Genomic DNA, 20,428 nt, shown 5'->3' with positions numbered 1-20,428 from the left:
CCGTCACGTCCAGACGCGGCAACCCGCGGCCCGCAGCACCTCTTGTTTCTCCATTACACTCTCCCTTCTGAATTCTTATTGTATCCAGATTTATATTCTCAATTTGAATAGGACACTTATTTCTTTATATTTTAGCTGTTTCACCCAAACGTATAATATATTGCAAGAACAAAAAGTGCAGAGTCCATGAACTAGCAAAAAAAATAAAATAAAAAAATAATAACATAGGGGCAGGATGGTTCCAAGATTCAAGATGATATTATTTAAATACCAGTTTGAAAGATACACTTTTAGTTATATATACAGTAATAAATTTCCTATAAATGAAGCATATTTGAAGTGTAGTTAAACAGTTCGCCGATATATTTATTGTGTGGGGCGGTATATAAACAGTGGAGTGTTGCATCACCGGCCAGTACCGCCTCAGCTCCCGACGAGTCCACTATCGCTAGTTTCTCTCTCTACATCTCTACGCCCAATTTTTGAGGTAATAGTTACACTCGGGTGTATAACTGTGCACATGTGTGGCCAGCCGGGGTGATAGGGGCATTATAATGTTACTAAAGACCGTGGGGGTTGAGCGGTGGAAGGTGTCTGAGAGGGCCGAGCCATATAGCCCGGCACAAGTGGTGGCTCAAACTGCACGTAGCGTAAAGAACGGGTTAATGAAGGTGTAAATGATAGTATCAGGGGACAGGTAGCCAGGGTATGTCTGGCTCTGCCTGACCTGAACATATGTTAAGCTTGTATCGAGGTTCACCCCCTCCCTCCTCTAAGGTGGAGCTCCCGGACACCCCCCCCCCCCCCCAGAGGATTGAGTATCATAACAAGCCAAGTACCTAAAGGTACCTATTTACTGCAAGGTGAACAGGAACATCAGGTGATAGGAAACGCGCCCAAGTCGTTATCCCTGCCGGGATTTCCTTCCTCCCCCCTATTAGTAGGCCAGAAGGAAGCCTACTCTACTACACAGTTGTGTGGGGGCGAGACATTTTTTTCATTTTGCTTCGGAGGGGAAGTGTATTGGGCAGCGTCAGTTGGCCCTAAGCGAACAAACATGCTGCTCTAACAGCGTGTGGAACACCCAGCAGTAGGAAGAACACCTATTGTATACCTACAGTACCCCTAACACAGCAGGGACTTGACATTTATTTGTATAAGGTACATTGGGGGGGTTAAGAGAACATAATAATTAAGTTGGCTTTACATTCTTGTAAAGCCACTAGCTCGCATGCCGGTTTGGGAACGTCCTTAAACTAATGGCAATTTTTTATGTAATTCACAGTAAACTTTAGTGTTTACATTTACTTAACCCTTCGTGTCAAAGCTGTAAACATCTTGCAACCCTCAAGTTTATTTCTGATCAAGCTGCCAATGCTTTAATCTTGTGAGTGTGCACAGTTGGAAACATTTAAGTACAGTATCTATATTTCACAAAGTTCCTTCTGCTTATGCAAACATTTTTAAGTCTCTTGGTTGCTTTACTGTACTTGCTGTGGTTATAGCTCAAAATTATATTTTGTTTAAAAGGAAATAGGTTTTACATGTACCTACTTACATATACCTGTGGTGTTGCTTACAAGGCTGGGTTTATCTTTTTATTTATTTATATACAAGGTACATTTGGGGTTAAGAGTACATATTAATGATTTTACATTCTTGTAAAGCCATTGGCGCCCATAGCGTATCGGGCAACTTATCTGACTTTACCTGACTGCCACCATCTCGCCAGTGGTCTTGTTTAACAAAGACAGGAAGCCGGTGTCTTGTCAACGGCCCCCCACCCTGCCTCCCTGTGTTTGTCAGGATTTAATTCGGCTGGACTTTGAATTTGCAGCACTGATTTGGCATTTCTGCCTTGAGCCTGTTGGTGTTGGGTTTACCTGCTGATCAGGCTAAGGTTCCAGGGTGTTTCTAGTATCAAAACTGCAGTTTCCAACTTGGGGTTTTTTTTTTTTTTTTAGGCCTCGGCTGATGTTGATAACCATAGCCATTGAAGCACCTATGACAGGAAAATGGCTCCAGATTGGGCTTGGATCATAGTTACTGCCTGCTACTACAGTACAGTATAATGAATTACTAAAAACTTGCAAATATTCCAAGTAAATCTGAATACTTCATCCTTGGTTATACTTGAGGCATGTGAGAACTCGTAATAAATAACATTTCTGGGACATGGAAACCTGTGTATCTTCCCTACCTTCCCCCCCTCCCCTCCCCACGCATGACTCGAATCCATCAGACCTTCCCCAGGATGGAACCCTAAAACAGTTGGCGAAGTCTTATGTACTTGTATAACTCTAAGTGAACAGAGGCATGAAGTGAAAAGAATATACTTAAGCTAGTGAGGCCAACATCTGATGCACCTGGATCCAATCCAGTGTTTTGTAACACTGGTTATAATTTACTTTACTGATAGATTAGACATAGTGAGAAGGGACCCAAATGCCCCTACCCAGCATGGGAATTTAACCGGAGGCATTTGTTGTAAATCGATCTGACCACTGCACTACACTGAGCCTTTTAACTGAGCTGTCCAACAGGCCCTGAATCTGTAGCAAAGTACTATAGTACACAAGTAAAAAAGAATTTATCCAAATAACACACAGCCCTTGAGGGGATTTGATAAGAGCCTAGCATACCACTCCTTTGACTTGTTTCCAAATAGCGCACTACTGTGTGGTTCTTTTTATTAGGGTAAAGATCCTGGTATTGATCCCTTGAGTCATTGGCATTTCAAATAATTTAAAAGTATTAGTAATACATTATAACTTGTTTTGCTTAATGTTTGTTTATAAAATGACACAACACAGACTAGGTGCTGTACTTAATACTAATTTAAGTAACTATTTAGGTTGCTGGGTATGGAGCCTATTCAAGGAACCTCCCAAAACATTGCTTTTTCAACTATTTATCTCCAATATTGTAGGATTATTACAGTAAGCTATAAAATTCATCAAATTGACATAAAAAATTTTTTTTGCATAAAAATCTAAATCTAAAGTTTTATTTATATTTGAAGCAGTCTTGTATTGGTTACCCATGGTGGCAAAATCTGTATTCTTCATTGTCGTACAGTACTTCACAATATTTTTTTTGCATCACTTGCAGCACATTTTAATATTTAAATTCTGCAATGCTAGCAGCATACAGAAATTTAGATCTAAAAAAATATAGGTTTACAAGTGAGCTAAATAAAACTGATTCTATTGAACTCTTTATTTTAGAGATCGAAGTGTTCTAGTGTGGCTCTATTAATGCTCAAGGGACCTGCACTTGACAATCTGCTGCTGCTTGGTCTAGTGTTTGCTTGCATAAATGTTGTTGTATCCTCCAGGAAGCATATCCTCCATATCCTATATCCTCCAGGAAGCAGAGGGAAAAATATATTCTAGTCATTAATATTACAAATGTTAGCTTTATATGTAAGTGCATTAATAACTGATAATGATTCAGACTTTGGTAACTAGATTCCATGGTAACACTGCCAGATTAATTAATGTCAGGGACTGGCAGTGTTCATACTATTTGCCCTGCCCAGGACTCAATCCTGGGATTCCAGATTGAAAATCTAGAACAAGCCCAACTGTACAGTACTGTACTACAAAGGCCCTCTAACTACAGTGTAAATTTAGTTTGCTTCTTGGCTGAGATGACCTTGTCCCTTATAAACTTCCTGTACTACTGCATAATGAATAGTAGCTCAGGAATATGCATTGGCAAGCTTTTTAAAATGTTTTAAGATTCCTTGCATTTAAAGAAATCAAATAGAAACTTAACAACTCCTGGATGCTAACATAATGCAGGTTCAGGGAAGGGTTTTGACTCCACATGTTCATCTGAAAATGTAAATACAATAAGGTTACCTGTTTATAGCCAAAGTCTCTGCATGGTTTTAAATTTCCTAGCCTCTTGAGCTCATCTAGAGATGATTTCGGGCCTTAACTTCCCGCGGCCCGGGCGTTGACCAGGCATCCTTTTTGTTACCCCCCCCCAGGAAGTGGCCTGTATCAGCTGTAACTCCCAGGTACCTATTTACTGCTAGGTGAATAACCCATTAGGGTGAAAGAAACTGGTAAATTGTTTCCACCTCCACCGGGGATCGAACCCAGAACCTCAGGACTAAGACCAAGCGCTGTCCACGCAGCTGTCAGGCTCCTATTTTCAGCCTTGATGAAAATATTCTTGTTGTTTTGCATGAATATAAAAGTTCCTTAAGAGTTGTTCTTGTCACTGTTTAGGCCACAAGTTTGCTGTTCACTAATGGGTTCTCTCTCGTGTTTTAAAAGATCATTCCTAAATATGTAGTACGAATCTGGCAGTCACTGATCTACTTTCACCCTAGTGCTTCCAGGCAACTCGGTTGCTTAATATATCCTTGGCCTGAAATAGTTTCCTCTTAACAGAAAATATTGTGGCAATGGGTGGGATGGAATTCACATCTCTACTGTTTCCTCTAATATACTTGGCTGTCATGATAAACCTCATGGTTCATAATCTTGAATAGCTCTACTGGTTATCTTGATGATTTCGGGGCTTTTTAGTGTCCCCGTGGCCCGGTCCTCGACCAGGCCTCCACCCCCAGGAAGCAGCCCGTGACAGCTGACTAACACCCAGGTACCTATTTTACTGCTAGGTAACGGGGGCATAGGGTGAAAGAAACTGCCCATTGTTTCTTGCCGGTGCCTGGGATCGAACCCAGGACCACAGGATCACAAGTCCAGCGTGCTATCCGCTCGGCCGACTGGCTCCCTCCGATGTTGGGGGGGGGGTGTAGGTGCTACAGCAACAATGTTGGGGGGGGGGGTTGTATGGTGCTACAGCAACAATGGTGGAGGTGGGGTGGTATAGCAGCAATGGGGGAAGGTATCAGCTGTCGAGGTGACATAAGTAGACTTGGGATTATACCTGGCTTAAGAGATATTCACAGGGAGATGAGGTAAGGTCAAACAAACCTAACTTAGAGTAGTTTCAAAGGTTGGAACTTAATCCCTTGTTACCAGATTCAAATTTGTCCATTCAACGGAAAATTGGGGGTAGATGGATATAAAAAGTTCGTTACGAGAGAGGGCGAAGTTGTTCTGTCTGTCCTGACAAGTCTGGTGTGTAGTGTTAGCTGCCACCAGGGGGGAGGGAGACCATGTCCCCTGTGGGAGGGAGACAATTTGGTGTCTACAAGGAAGCTTCATTACTGCTGTATCATGAGTACGGGTCCCTTATGTTCTAACATTGCAAGTGTTGATATTCTATTGCCTTGATAGGGAAGATTAGGATTTTTTATTTAGAACTTGATTAAATATACAGTATTACTAAATTGTCCATCTGTTGTATCCATGCGTTCCTGTAAGTTATTCATAGTTGCCAGTAAATAGTGGAAGTCGGCAGTGTTCTCACTCCTTTTACTCTCCGGTGACCGGTACCCTTCGCCGTCGATCACTGTAAAGTACATATGTACAGCAAAGGCGAAGGTAGTGGCAGAATTAAGTAGTGTCAAGTAATCTTAAGTCATTAGTAACAACCTGCTTGGTGTAGGTATCGGTTATACATTATGGCTACGTTGTAGGGGCACAGCAACAATGGTAGGGGGGGGGGTACAGCAACAATGCGTGATGAAGCGTAATAGTGGCTTTAAGCATTGTCTGTACTAGCTCTATCTATAAATACATCGATATTTGTATCACACTGTGTATGTACTTTACCTGAATAAACATTTTATTTGAATGGTGGGGGGGATACAGCAACAATGGGGGGTTACCTCTGGTAAATGGCACTGGTTAATTATATTAAATTTCTCGATGAAATTTCTCTCGCTACTACTGCTCTTTTACTGCCACTGATCTACAGTATTTCCTATGCTTTGGCATGGTTGGGGGGACCTTCGACAAGCTGCCGGCTTCCTGTCTTCATCAAGGCCACTAGTGTTCGTGGCTCTTGGGTAAACTCTTGTAAAAGATTAAATTGTAGTACAGTACCGATTCCATACGCCATAGCTGGCTGCTAGTCTCTTATTTATAGTAAAGTCTCTTCCTCTTACCTGATGTACAAGGGCTGGATTATCAAGGGGTGTACTCTGCCTATGTAATTTGAGATGCAATTTAACTGTTGACCAGACCACACACTAGGTAAAGGGACGACGACGTTTCGGTCCGTCCTGGAGCATTCTAAAGTTGATCGGACTTGTCAAAACAATCGACTTGAGAATGAATGTACACAGTAAAAATAACAGTGGAGTGAACGATATGGAAGAAAATGAAAGATTGAACCAGTGAAGAACCAGTGAGATCAAGGAAAGGTCCAATATATGTGCAAGTGTATTGACTAAATTTTTGTACGTTACCTACATCCTTTCTCAAGGTGTTGTAAAGTGTTTGTGCTGTATTAGGTCTTCCCCTTACCCTCATTCAAGCACTATGGCATTGTAGTAGGTTTTTTATTTTTTCATAAATCAGAGCAGGCACTAGTTTCCTAGACACCAGATACTAACCCCATTTTCTTTCAGATTTGATGTGTTCAGTCTTTTACAGGAACATGTTCTCTAAGCAAATCTGGGAACTGCTGTATGCACGATTTTTCATCAAATTTTGTTTGTACTGTACAGTACATTCTTTTATAGTATGACTTTTCTTTTGCCCGTAGTTTAGATAACACGCCATCATGTACTGTTACCCTTTGTGTAACATTTAATTTTTTCTTTCAATGCAGCTGATGGCTGGAGAGAACAGAGGTGAGAAATGTATTGAAAATAGGGCTTAACCTAACTGTTGGCCTATTACACGAGGAACTTAAGGAGTGCCTCGCATCAGACAGTAATCAACCTAGTGCCATGTGGGACAAGTATATTTTATTTCATAATATTGTAGACACTTTGACTATTATATACTGTATCTAAAGTTGGCATTGAATTGTGAACATTTCTAGTAGCATTTAACAAAGGATACTTAAGACTACTTGGAAGTGCAACATAAAATTTATTCTGGCTGGCTGTTATATAAAAGGGCTAGAAGAAAAGATTGAACTAAAAATAAGCTTGTATATTTTGTTAAAGTTGGCCTATTTAAGGCTGGGGCAATGTTCACTGTCAGTGTCTCGAAGTTAGGTTTCCACGGGCCAAATAACCGTAATGTATCTATTCTCGGTATGTTGGGCCAGAACATTGAGTACAGTACTTGTAGCTAATACATGCATCGATCAGCTTTTTCTTGTTTCTTTTGTTCTTTCCTTTCCAAAGGTGTTTTTCTATTAACCATCTCCTTCCTCCCTCACAAGACTTTAGGGAGTTCTTAAATAATTTTGCATTTTTCAGTTTAAAAATAATTGTATATACATAATATTGACACCAAATTGTTTGCCAATGATCTTTATTATATGCATAATCACAATGAAGAATGCATAATTTTCAGATTTTTTCCTTAACCCATCTACTGTGTGACAGTTGTCACACAGTTGATAGGTTAAACAAAACATTGTATGCAACATGTGTATTCAAAGTAATAATAGCAAAGTGTATTTTTGTTAAATGTAAAATGCTGTGCCTTTTAGTGACACTAATATATTTGAGCATTCAGATGTTCCACAAGTTTCTCAAATGACATATAATTGAATAATATTGAAAAGTGAAATAACAAATAAATACATTGAAATGTGTAAAAACTGGTAACTCCCGTGCCTGGCTGGACACCCTCCACAGGACAAAAGCTTCATGAATGCTCAAATGCTCAAGAGTTGTGATGTCAAGGGTTCCTCCCTCCACTTTGCCCAAAGTAAATTGCACATTTCTTTTAATTGTTCTGTGATCAGGAAATGCATTTTAACTTGAAAGTAAAGTTTTCAATTTTCTTCTTGCACACACAGTTGTCATTGAAATTGGTGCACGCAGCCCAGGGGTTAAATATATATTGTACATGTACTTCGGTACTGTACAGGGTATTTGCAATTTAACGTTTGCAGAAATATTTGTGCAACACTTTCAAAAAGACACGAGCAAAAGATGAGCTAAATCAATGAGAATTTGTCGATTCAGGAAGTGAAAGGCATCAAATTTTTCTGCCAGAAATCTACTTCATTTGTCCTTGTTGGAAGCGGATGAATTTTTTTCTTTTTATTTGGTGGCTGCTCACATAAGATAGATGAATGATTAAAGTTGTTATATTTTATGTTGCAATTCTTAAGTTTCTTGTTAGGAGGAAAATACTCTGTAGTTCACATTTGTAATTGTTTTTGAGATTCATTTTTCGAAGTAATTATGCATGTTTTAATTGCACGATAATTTTAAAGCATGTTTTGACATTCTTTCAGTAGAAATGTTATTTATAATTACTGTTTACTAACTTTTTGCCCTCCTGCAGGAGCAAGTGACATGTCACACTATGGCGAGTCTCACAGTGAACGTCTGGCCAGGAAAGCTCGTGATGCTCCGTTCATGGTAGCTGGTAATTATCCACTATTATAATGTCTGAATAACTTGATACAAGTGATGCTTGAAGGTTGTCAACTTCAGTATTTTTAGACAACACAAGTAAACCACTACACACTCAATTGGAGGTATCTTAACCATTTATTTCTATCTAATTTCACTATTGATATAAACTGTTGGAAAATCATAAGAGGAATGTTAATAATTACACTATAATTTTGATGTTCATGTTCATTTTACCTGTTCAGCTGTTCATTGTGTGTATTTGTTTACATTATTTGCCTTGCATTGTTATTTATTGCCTTGGAGATATGGTACTATTTTGCTATAGAGCAGCAAGCTAACCAGTCTTGATATAAATATTGTCATATATTGGGAATATTGTCATGCCCGAAACGCTTTGCGTAATAGTGGCTTTAGGCATTGTATGTACTAGCTCTACCTATAAGTCAACCAATCTTTGTAAAAATTTATTGTATGTATGTACCTTACCTAAATAAACATTTTTTTTTTTTTTATTTTAAATATTTGACATTGTTCAACTACACTTCACCTTCAGATCTGGGCCTCTACAGTGGATCACTCTTAAAAACGAATAAAATCTTTTGGCCAGATCCCTTTTGTCCGATCTCTAAAAAATAATTAAATCTATAATGTAGTCTTTAATGGTGAGAGATGTCAGTTATTGGTCTGTTTCTTCTAGTGTTTCACTTTCCCGTTGTGAAGTGGGGGGGGGGGGGCGATGTCCACAGATTTTGGGTCTGTAGAATGTTTTCTGCGAATGGTATTTTACACTTCTATAAAACGATGAATTCCAGGAATTTAGTGCATTTGTATTACCCCCCCTTTATTTGAAAGCTTATGTAGAGTTTATAATGACATGCCTTTTTGTGTGGCTATGTTCATGAAGTTCTCTTCCACTATCTTTGTGTTAATGCATTGTTAAACTGGGATTTATTTTTTCACTCGCTCCCCTCTAATAAGAAAAATACTACTTCAGCGGTTTCTTCTAATGTTGCTTCCACCTGTGAAAATCCTTCCAAACATTATTGGAGCCATATTGTTGCCTTTCATACACTAATTTCCCCATGCTCTTTGGGCTAATTTCAGAGCTAAATTTTTATTTTAACCAATCATCTAAAAGACAACTACCAATAAGACCTCTAAAGGGATTTTTACTACTGTATATGGAGCGCATTTCTCATGCCTCGGCTTTGAAATTGTTTCATTAATCCCCACACTACAGTGCCTTAACCCATGCACTGTTCATTAGTTAAATGACAATTCTGTGGTGTGTGGGAACAAAAATTATTAGCCTCAAATATTTTTTGTTCCTAATATTGTTAAAATTCATCCCAGATTAGATGAAAGCTTACCAATTTATGGGTGCCAAGCAAGTAGTTGCTCGGCATACTTGCACTAGCAGTTGCCATGATTACAAGTTTAAAAAATTATTCCAATGTCAATGAATTTTGTTTTTGCCGTTACACTATATACACACGGCACACATAGTTGTCTACATTTTTATAATGTAGACAATTTAAGAGATTTATATTTAAAAAATTTATAAACTTTATAACACTTTTACCTGATGCAGCAAAATGCCAGAAATATATTACACACATCACTGTTACTACGAACACTAATAGCATCAGAATGCTGTCACTAAAACTAAATTATGAATAAGAATAGTTTTCCAAAAGAATTACACAAATCACAATAGTGTGATACATCAAATGAACAAATCCACAAGGGTCATGATGAGGGTTTGAACCTACATCCGAAAGGATCCCAGACGCACCTTAATCGACTAGGCCATGACATCGTCAAAAGAATTGCAACCAGGAGTTCCACTGGCCTCACACGGATCCTGCAGTCTGAGAGACAAATCAGGGTTTTACACAATTCCCCATGCACTTGGGCTCTGTTCTACCTCTTCGCCCTTACTTCATTACACATGGTTTGTAATTTATTATTCGTGGTTCGTCTTGGAGAGACTGCAGGATCTGAGAGGCTAGTGGAACTCCCGGTTCCAATTCTTTTGACCATGTCATGGCCTAGTAAATTAACGCACGTCTGGGATCCTCTCGGATGCAGGTTCGAACCCTCTTCACTGCCCTTGTGGGTTTGTTCATTTTCCAAAAGAATGATTTCTAAATGAACATCTGCACTTGTCTCCTCCCTTCAGAGACTAGCATCTTCACAGCGGAACTTTGCTATTCTCTGCTCTCCGTCTCCTGCTTTCTTGTTGTCAATCTTTTGTGATTGTAGTAAGACTTTCGTAGTGCCCTCATGGCTCTGGGCCCTTTAACACTTTCGTCCGGGCATGATGCAATGCTGCATCGTCAGTTTACTGTCGGTAACCTTCTGTCCACTAAAATAAAAACCTGATTTTTGGCAATTATCAGATTTTTTTTGGGACTAGTTTTAAAATGCGCGCCCATGTCTTCCCTACACGCCTATGTCATGTTCAACACACACAACTGAGGTGACGAGTACAAAAAATTGTATTGTGTAATTTTTTTTTTTCATACTTTCGCGTATTATACTGGCAATATTGTTCAATTGGCCCTTATATGCACATATCCATCTAAAGCATTCTATTAGGAACAATTTCATACCTAAATGAGCGCTGTAACACGAAAATTGAGATTAGCAACAAGTAATAATACTAAACATTTGTGAGCAGGAATTTGGAGTGTAGCTGGAAGGCGTCTGGGTGCTCACTTGCGGCTAACGTGTGGCCTGTCTTCAACTCGTCGGCGGTTGGAGCGTGACCAGGTTTTTTTCTTTTTATATGCTAATATTCCTCTAGCGAATTCTATTGCGAACCCATTGATACCAAAATGAAAGACCTAGGATGAAAATTGAGGTGACCAGAGTGAACACATTTTATCGCTTTTGTGCACTCCTGGGTAACTTGTTCGCACTCTGTTTGCTGCGGGTAATTAGCCGGGCTTTTGGAATTTATATGCATTTAGTGCAGTAGAGAATTCTATTGCGAACACAAAGATACCAAATTTAATCTCTTAGAACGAGAATTGAGGTGACAAAGTTGGAGTATACACTTTTCAGAATTACCCCCCCCCCCCCCTCCCCGCTCGGCTCGTTGATGCCGTGAGGGGGGGGCTTAGTGGGCGGCTGCCGGAGTGTGATGCTCCTTGGGACAGTCCTCTGTCCTTTTCTAGCCTTGTGCTCCTGCTGCCGTCCTCTCCAATTGTGCTGAGCACCTTTTCCTTCTGTTTCGTTTTTCTCCCCTCTTCTATCTGCTTGTCGTTTCCTGCCGACCTTTTGCTTGTTTTGGTTCTTTCTTTGGACTTCTTCTATTTTGACGCCCGGGTGCTTGAGGAGGCATACTCTTGCACCCGACGTCTCAAGCGAGGGGAACCTTTTATTGTCAATCCCCCTTTCGTCGCTGAACCCGATCTCGACGGACTGACGGTTCTTAAGGTGGCGTTTGTGGGGCGTATACTCGCGACGCACCCCTAGGGGGCCCCGGCATGATCGGCGATAGCTTCCTGTTGGGTGTCTTGCCTCTAATTGTGGCTCCATGTGTGGGGGCACATTCGTGGATGAATTTTTCTCTTCGTCTCTGTCGATAAATGTTTGTTGTACCCTCTCGGGTTCGTGGGGTGGGCGACCAAGCCCCCGAATCGGCCTGTATTGGAAGACCAGGCTCTGTAGCTCCCGCTGCGTTGGGCCCCGACCTTGCTCCTCCTTTGACCGTCCTGACTTCTTCCCCCAGCTCCCCTCCCTCCTCTGTGGTTGGGTCGAGCCTCCAGCCCCCAGTGGTGACCACTTCGTTCCCTGGTGCGGCTAAGTCTCTCGTTGTGACTACTGCGCCATTTGACCCCTCTCTGGGGGTTCTCAACGCCGTTCACGCCCCGGCCGCACTCGCTCGATTCCTTCCTATACTGACGCGTATCAGGCCTCGATTGGTCCCGCTTCATGGGCCAAATACTTTGATCTCCTACCTCTTGATTCTACGCCTCCTGACGATTTCTCCTTCCATCGGCATCTTGTTGATTCCGTGGATGCGTCTTGTTACCTTCAACCCCACTCGTATCGGTACAAGTGTCGTTGCTGCTCCTTCTCAAGATGCAGCTTCCCGCTTGGCAGCATTGTCTTGCCTTGGCGAGATCCCTGTTCGGGTCTCCAAGAACGTTCAGATGAATGCCAGTGTTGGCACTATTCTCCTCCCGCCCCATGTTGCAACCGGTGTTCGGAATCTGCAGGATTGCCACGATGATATTCGGCATATCCTTGATGCCCAAGGCCATTCTGTCCTCCAGGTAGACTCATTTACTCGTCCCCCTTCGTGTTGTGAAGATCACCTTTGATGGTAGGACCCTTCCATCCTGTCATTCTTGCTGGTGCTAGGTGCTCTGTCCAGGAGTATATTCCATCTCCTCGGCTTTGTAACAAGTGCTGGAAGTTTGGGCATGGTGCCCTCTGCTGCTCTGGGACTGTCTCTGTCCTTTGTGTGGGGGTGAAGGTCACTCTAAGTTGGAGTGCACTTCTCCCCAAGCTCGCTGCCTCAACTGTGGCGAGGCCCATCCTACCTTCTCCCGTGCCTGTATCCATTACAAGCTTGAGGCGGCCGTCCTCAACTTGAAGCACCGGGAGCGTTTCTTTTCCTGAGGCGAGGCACCAGGTTCGCCGGCTCCCGCCTTATTATAACGTCTCTAATGCTCACGTGATGCGCTCTTCCTCTCCTCGTCCTTCCCTCCTTCCTCAGACTCGCAACCGTTTCCGGGCCTTGGACCCTGATACGCCCACTGCCCCCTACTGTTCCTTTGCGTTCTGTCCCGAAGGGTCCCCCTCCTGGTCCTCTGTCTGGGGTTCCCCTTCTTTCTACCCGGTCTGTCGTGTCTCCTGTGTCTTCTTCCTCGTGTCCCTCCGATCCTACTTCCCATCCTCTTCCTCCATCTATTGGCTCTCCCCGCTGCCTGTCGGTGCAGGCGGATGTCCATCGCTCTCCTAACGGCCGTCGTGTGTGCTCTCGTTCAGCTTCTCCTCTTGAGACATTGGAATCCGTTGCCCGGTACGTAGTTGCTGGGACACCGGTCTCTTAAGTCAGAAGCATAAGCCTGGCTCCTCTCCTTCCTCCTCCCCGGCAGGTAAGAAGGCTTTGCTTTCTTCCTCAGCCCCTACTTCTGGCTCTGTTGCTCCTTCCCCTCCCATTTCAGTGATTGCGCCCCCTGTTCCTGGTATGGAGGTTTCTTTGGCCCCTGCTTCCCTTTCGGTTGCTGCTCTTGCTGAGGTGCGCTCCCCTCTTTCTACTCTTCCTGCTGCTGTCCTTGACTGCTCCTCTCCGTTGTCTCCTCTTCCTCCTCCTCCGGACCCCGCCCACCCACCTCTGGTCTGTTCTCCCGCTTCCTTCCCTCCGTCTTTGCTCAGTTTACCCATGCCCCCTAACCCTGACTTTGCTGACCCTGATCCTGACCCTGATATTCTGTAACGTGCTGTGTTGCTCTTTCGCCTTTGTTTCTTGTTCTCTGTTGTCCTTTCCCTTCTCGTCGATGTCTTCTTCAATGGAACGTTCGAGGTTATTACGCCAATTTCCTCGAACTCTAACTTCTGATTTCGCAGTTTTCGCCCCTTTGTGTCTGTCTCCAAGAGCCGATGCTTGGTGCTCGTCCTGGTCGTTTTCGTGGCTATTCCTTTCTCTCTTTTTCTCCCCCCAGCCGTTGCTGGGGCTCCTAATTCTTCTGCTCTTGATATGCGCCGATGTTCCCTTTGTTTACTTTTTCCTTTGCCTCTCCATTGTTCTCCTGCTCGTATCTTTGTGGGGAAATGGTACAGTTTGTTCCATTTATCTCCAGTCCCCACCCCCCCCCCCCCCCCCGAGTGTCCCGCTTTCTCTTCCTGACTTGAAACACCTCTTTGACTCCTTGCCGGAGCCTGTGCTACTGCTGGACAACTTCAATTGTCGTCATTCTCTTTGGGGTGATGTTCTGACGAATACCCAGGGTCGCCTTCTTGAGCCATTTCTCCTCTCTTCTGCCCTGTCTCTTCTTAATTCTGGTGAGCCCACTCATTTGGATTCTCGGACTCGCACCCTTTCCTGTCTTGATCTTTCTCTCTGCTCTTCTCTTTACTTAGATTTCACGTGGCAGGTTCTTGATGACCTCCATGGCAGTGATCATTTCCCTATCCTTGTTTCCTTTTTCTCGTTTCGCCCTTCACTCTCTTCCTAGGTGGCAGTTTGCTAAAGCGGACTGGAACATATTTACCCTCAGTGCTACTCTCTCTGACCTCTCCCTTCTGCCTCTCCCTCGCGCTCTCCTCCTTTTTCATGACACTGTCTTCGACGCTGCCCTCCGCTCTATTCCTCGCTCTGCCTCTCGGGGTCCACGGAAGTGCGTTCCCTGGTGGAATGCGGACTGTGCTCGGGCTATCCGGTGTAAGCGTGCAGCCTGGAAGAGGCACAGCCGTTGGCAGACGACCAATTCTTTTCTTTTCTTTCGGAAAGCGAGTGCGGTGGCCCGTAGGGCCATCCGTACGGCTAAACGTGAATGTTGGACTTGTCTCCACAATTACTTCCGAAACTCCCCTGCCAGAGATCTGGAAGCGTATCCGCAAGATTGCGGGCAAGTTTGTTCCAGATGTTTCCCGGGTCCTTCACCTCTGTGGTACTCTTGTGGCGACCTGCAACGGTAGCGACCGTTGCAGGTCGCTACCGAACTGGGTTCTCACTTTTCTTCTGTTAGCTCTGGTCTTCATCTTCCCCAATCTTTCCTTCTTCGTAAACCTGTCCTTGAGTCTCGTCCTTTAGATTTCTGCACTAGTCTTCGACTTTCCTATAACGATCCCTTCTCTCTCTGAACTTCGTTCTGCCCTGGCCCTCTGCGGTTCTACGGCGGCTGGCTCCGATGGTTGGAGGTCTATATTCGTACTGCTTTTGCTGCGAGGACCTCCGTTGTTGCCGTTCTTTTTGACCTGGAAAAGGCTTACGACACCACTTGGCGATATCATATTCTATCCCAGCTTCATTCTTTTGGCCTTCGTGGTCATCTCCCTCTTTCTCCACAGCTTCCTCTCTCGTCGTTCCTTTCGGGTGCGCCTTGGTACCGCGCTTTCTGCCTCTTTTCGGCAATACGAAGGTGTGCCCCAGGGTAGCGTTCTGAGCACTACTCTTTTTCTGGTTGCCCTCAATGGTCTTCTTTCCTCTTTCAGGTGTCTTCTCCGCTCTGTCGATGATCTTGCCCTTTGCTGTCAGGGTGGTGATTTGCCTCTCCTTCAGCGACGGCTTCAACTTGGGATTGATGCCGTGTCGTCTTGGGCCACCGATCATGGCATAAAGTTCTCTACTTCTAAGACTTGTGCCATGTCTTTTACTCGGAAACGGGTTGTTCTTCGTCCCTCTTTGTCGCTTTATGGTCATCCCCTTGAGTACAAAGATTCCGAAGCTTTTGGGGTTATTCCTTGACACTCGTTTGTCTTGGTCTCCCCATATCTCTTACCTCCGTGTTGAGTGCTCTAAGGCCCTTACCCCCCTCAGAGTATTGTCCCATACTTCTTGGGGAGCGGATAGGCGCGCACTCCTTGCTTTGCATTCCTCTCTTGTCCTGTCTAAGCTCGATTATGGTTGCCCTGCTTATTCGTCTGCTTCTCCTTCTACTCTTCGCCATCTTGATGCTTTGCACCATACTGGGTTGCGCCTCAGTTCTGGTGCCTTTCGTTCGACTCCCGTCTCTCTCTCCAGGACTGTCTTCGCTATCTTGCAAGGTCCTTGCAACATCCTTCCTCTTGCCTCTGCCATTCTTTAACTTTTACCCCTCCTGTGGTTCCTGTTCCTCTTAAACACCTCCCTCTTTGTCTGGTTGTCTTGCTTAGAGGATTCTTTCCACTCGTATTTCTCCTCGTGTTCCTTCTTTGCCCCCATGGAGAGACTCCCTTCTGCAGTTTTGTACATCCTTGACCCCCATCCCTAAAGCTTTTACCCCTCCTTCGGTTCTAAAACGCCTTTACCTTGAGTACTCTTCTTCTCACTCCCACTCCGTTTCCGTCTTCACCGATGAGTCCAAGTCTGCGGACGGTGTTGGCTACTGTTGTTTTTCCTGATCACACTTGTGTGTCGCTTACCTCAGGAGACTAGCATCTTCACAGCGGAGCTTTATGCTATTCTCTCTGCTCTTCGTCTCCTGCTCTCTCGTTGTCAATCTTCCTTTGTGGTTGTTGACTCGTAGTGCCCTCATGGCTCTCGGGTCCTTTAATCCAGTTCATCCAGTAGTTGTCGAGATCCAGCATTGGCTGTTTCTTGTTCACAGTAAATTTAAGTTGGTTGAGTTTTGTTGGGCTCCCAGCCATATTGGTGTCTTTAAATGAGCGTGCGGATGCTGCCGCCAGGGAAGCTGTCCGCTCTTGTCCCATCTCTCGTAAAGGTATTCCTTGTTCCAACTTTTACCCGGTTATCCATTCCTCCATTCTTGCCCGTTGGCAGGCATGTTGGTCTTGTTACTGGTAACAAACTACGTTCTCTTAAGTTGTCCTCGTGGCCGTCCTCCTACCACCGTAACTGGCGATGGGAAACGGCTCTGGCGAAGTTGCGTATTGGGTTTACTCGCTTAACTCGTGGTCACTTGATAGTGCTGCCCTGCTCCTTATCCTAATTGCATTGTCCCTCTTACCGTCATGCATATCCTTGTTGACTGTCCTGACTTCCGGGACGAGCGCGTGTCTTGTGTTCCGACCGTCTCCCGCGGTCGCTTGTCTCTCGATAATATTCTTGGTGACTCGGATTCTTTTGCTATCGTTCGCCTTATGCGTTTCTGTTCTCGTATTGGCATCCTTGGTGATATTTAGTGCCCTCTGATTATCCCGCACATTTGATGGTGCTACATAGCCTTCCCGGTTTGGTGCCTTCTTTTTGATAATTACTCTTAAATAAATTGAAATGTTGCCATTGCCTCTTGCAATCTGTAAGAAAAAAAGTAAATTGCACTGATTGCGAGTGTGCCATCCATTAATAAAGGTATGTATAATCCATATTTTGCATTTCTTTCAGGGCTGGCTGGACTGGTTGGATTAGTAGGCTATGGCATCTATGGCTTTAGGAATAAGCAAATAAAGACCTCTCTCTACCTTATTCAACTGCGTGTGGCTGCCCAAGGCTTTGTTGTGGTGTGCCTTACTGCAGGTGTTGGTTATAACCTGTACAACAGATTTGTTGCCCCCAAATTTTCTTCTGGGAGTATAGAAGATAAAAAGGAATAGGTATTGTTTATGGAGCAAGAACTGTCTGTCTGCATGTAAAGAAAAAATATTTGGGGTAATTTTACCTAATTTTTTCTAATGTAATACTATACTTAAAATGATTTAAAGAATAAATCAGGGTTGGAAATGAAAGTTCAGCAAGCCGTAAAATGGACTACGCCCAGTAGTAGATTGTATTGGATTGCTCTTTTCTATTGGAAGCTTCTACTCCTTGATTAATATATTTAGTGAAAATGTAACTTGGCTATGTATATTGTTATTAATGTCTTCATAATCACTACTTAAATATACTGATTAATCTGAAAATATTTGTATAGATTTACAAGCATGTAAATACAGCTGGACATTTTAACTCTTACCATTTGTGATTGGTTATATCCACTGTAAAAAGCTCTAAGAACTTGATTATTAATGTCATGGTTAATGCCCTGCCAGTAATTACTAGGACAGCATCTTGGGAATGTGATGGTATGAATGGACAGTCTCTTAAAATATCACTTGGCAAGTAAACATTTACTTTGTTACTCCTGGAAGAACCTATAAAAAAAAGTCAGTGTTAACATGTAAAATAAAACATTTAATATTCAAAGAGGGATTAAATGCCAAGTAAAATAGATTGACCAAAAAAACTGCTGTATTAATGTGTTGAATATTGCTATGCAAGGAACCAATAATTGTAGACCTGTTATATAATGTGTGTTACCTTTGGCTTCAAACCATGGCTACAGTGTCGCAATAATTTTCTAAACTGTGTGGTCATATTTAGAAAACATTTATTACTGCTTTCAAATACCATTATGAATTTTCTCCCAAAAATTGTCTTGGGTATGTAGTAACCGGTGTAGTAAGCATGAAGTGTGTGTGGAGTGAAAGTTCGTAAGCTTTGATAGTTCAACAACTGTAGTTTATAGTTACTGTAGTTGTTACATTGTTGCTAATAATTATCAGGTTTAAGTTAATGATTCCTCTTATCATAAATGGCTCATATGTTGCTTGAATTTAATTTTAGTTCCCATTAGTTTGTTAAAAAGGTAAATGCAGTGCCATGGCTTACAAGGTAACATGCCTGCAATTATTTAATCTAAACCAACGTAAAAGCTGGCTCCATATGTTGGTCATTAATACAAAAAAAGTGTTGCGAAGTTTCAGGTTTAAAGAACGATGCTAGTCCAAAAATGCACTTGGAAGTAAGATTATAGGAAATATTAATCTTAAAATCAGATTGGCATGTACATATGTAAAATATGCAACATTTGTGATAGTTGGATTACGCACATACTATTTTTTTGAAGACTGTTGTGAGAAGATTATAAAGAGCTTTAATAATAGTAAAAGAATGATCATGTGAAGCGTCTTCATTAGCCTCTTGTCATTCAGCTTACCTCGTATACTCTGACTGCAGTTTATGATGCCATTCAAAAGTGCTAGCCAGCTGATACAGGAAGTAATGTGAAGGAAGTATAGACCAGTTGGAGAATATGTATAAGTAACTCGAGTAAGCCTTTCCGGTTTGGTGCCTTCTTTTGATAATTACTATTTCTTTTTCACACTGAACGTACATGTCCTGATTTACACTTCCATAAACACCTGGTTGATTACTTTGATGCCAATATCACTTTCAACTCCACCTGGACTGGCGCACTTTTAGTTTTAGCCCCTTCTCAGGAAGCAGCAGGACAGCCTGGCCTTGTCCTTCATTGGTGAAACCCTAGTTTGGGTCTCCAAAAAAAAAAATGCCCAGTTAAATGCCAGGTTAAATTACTGTCCCAGCATTGGCACAATAATTCTGCTCCATGTCACAACTGAATATGGAGAGCTAAGACTGCCAAGAAGATACTAAATATATTCTCGAGGCCCAAGGCCATTCTATCCTCCAGACATGTGTTTACTTGACCCCCCTGATGTTTGGCATTGTCAGCCTCTTCAGGTAGTCAAAATCACATTAGATGGTAGTTCCCTAAAGTTGTTATTGCTGGTGCCAAATGCTTAGTTCACGAATACATCCTCTCCTTGCCGCGGCAATAGGTGTTGGCAATTTGGTCATGGTCTCTTGTGATGAACTAGCGAGGTGTCCGTGTGTCCTTTGTGTAGTCCCAGATCATTGTAAGATGATGCTCTTCTTCCCAGCATCACTTCATCAATTGTGGTGATGCCCACCCTGCCTTCTTCCACTGATGCATACACTAAAAATCTGAGGAAGCCAATCTCAATTTAAAACATAATGACGATTTCTTTCAGAGGCAAGACACCAAGTTAACTTTTTTTATCCAACGTGACTTGTGCTCGTGTGTTGTGTCAAACTTCTCCCCACCCTTCATCCCCTTTCTCAATTCCACAACCATTTCCAGACCTTAGACCCCAATACCTCCACCAGCTCAGTCTTCCACTCGTCTCTATTCTGACTCTGGACTTTCCTCACGATTCGCCGCCTGGTGTTTTCACCATCCCCTCCCAGTCTTCTGTTCATTTCAGTGTCACCTCTCAAAGACCTGCTTTTCTGTCCCCCTTCCCCCCCCCCCCCTTTCTTTCCCAACCCCATCTTCCCAGCCCTCCCATCTGTTTTTTGACCCACAACACCTGACCCTCCAGGTCGATGTCCATCCTTCTGGTTGTCCTCATGTTGTCCTCGCTCGTTCTTGCTCACCTGAGATTATAAGAGGTCATGGCACAGGACATTGCTGCTGGCATGCCTGTGTCTGTCAGATGCTTAAACCTGGTTCCTCTCCATCTTTCTTTCAGCTGGTAAGATGGCATCAATCCATCTATTGCTTATCACCTCGGGCTCTGTTCCTGCTT

General features: G+C 43.0%; 1 protein-coding gene across 1 annotated transcript; it reads left to right on the top strand.

Moving 5' to 3' along the window:
- Nucleotides 1-359: 359 nt before the first annotated feature.
- On the top strand, nucleotides 360-18,977 carry LOC123755286 (HIG1 domain family member 1A, mitochondrial). The gene is made up of 4 exons (XM_045737746.2): nucleotides 360-487; nucleotides 6,703-6,724; nucleotides 8,346-8,429; nucleotides 17,424-18,977. The coding sequence occupies exons 2-4, from the start codon at nucleotides 6,706-6,708 to the stop codon at nucleotides 17,630-17,632; spliced, it is 312 nt and encodes a 103-aa protein (XP_045593702.1). The 5' UTR covers nucleotides 360-487; nucleotides 6,703-6,705; the 3' UTR covers nucleotides 17,633-18,977.
- The last annotated feature ends 1,451 nt before the right edge of the window (nucleotides 18,978-20,428 follow it).

Source organism: Procambarus clarkii, chromosome 20, assembly GCF_040958095.1.
Source record: "Procambarus clarkii isolate CNS0578487 chromosome 20, FALCON_Pclarkii_2.0, whole genome shotgun sequence".
NCBI lineage: Eukaryota > Metazoa > Arthropoda > Malacostraca > Decapoda > Cambaridae > Procambarus > Procambarus clarkii.
The sequence above is the reverse complement of the archived record's forward strand: the minus strand, read 5'-3'. Positions and strand labels throughout refer to the sequence as shown.

Bases quoted from the DNA above. Each gene is read 5' to 3' on its own strand.
- LOC123755286 (XM_045737746.2), top strand. The intron at 8,430-17,423 runs GTAATTATCCAC...CATTTCTTTCAG, and splicing joins TGCTCCGTTCATGGTAGCTG to GGCTGGCTGGACTGGTTGGA.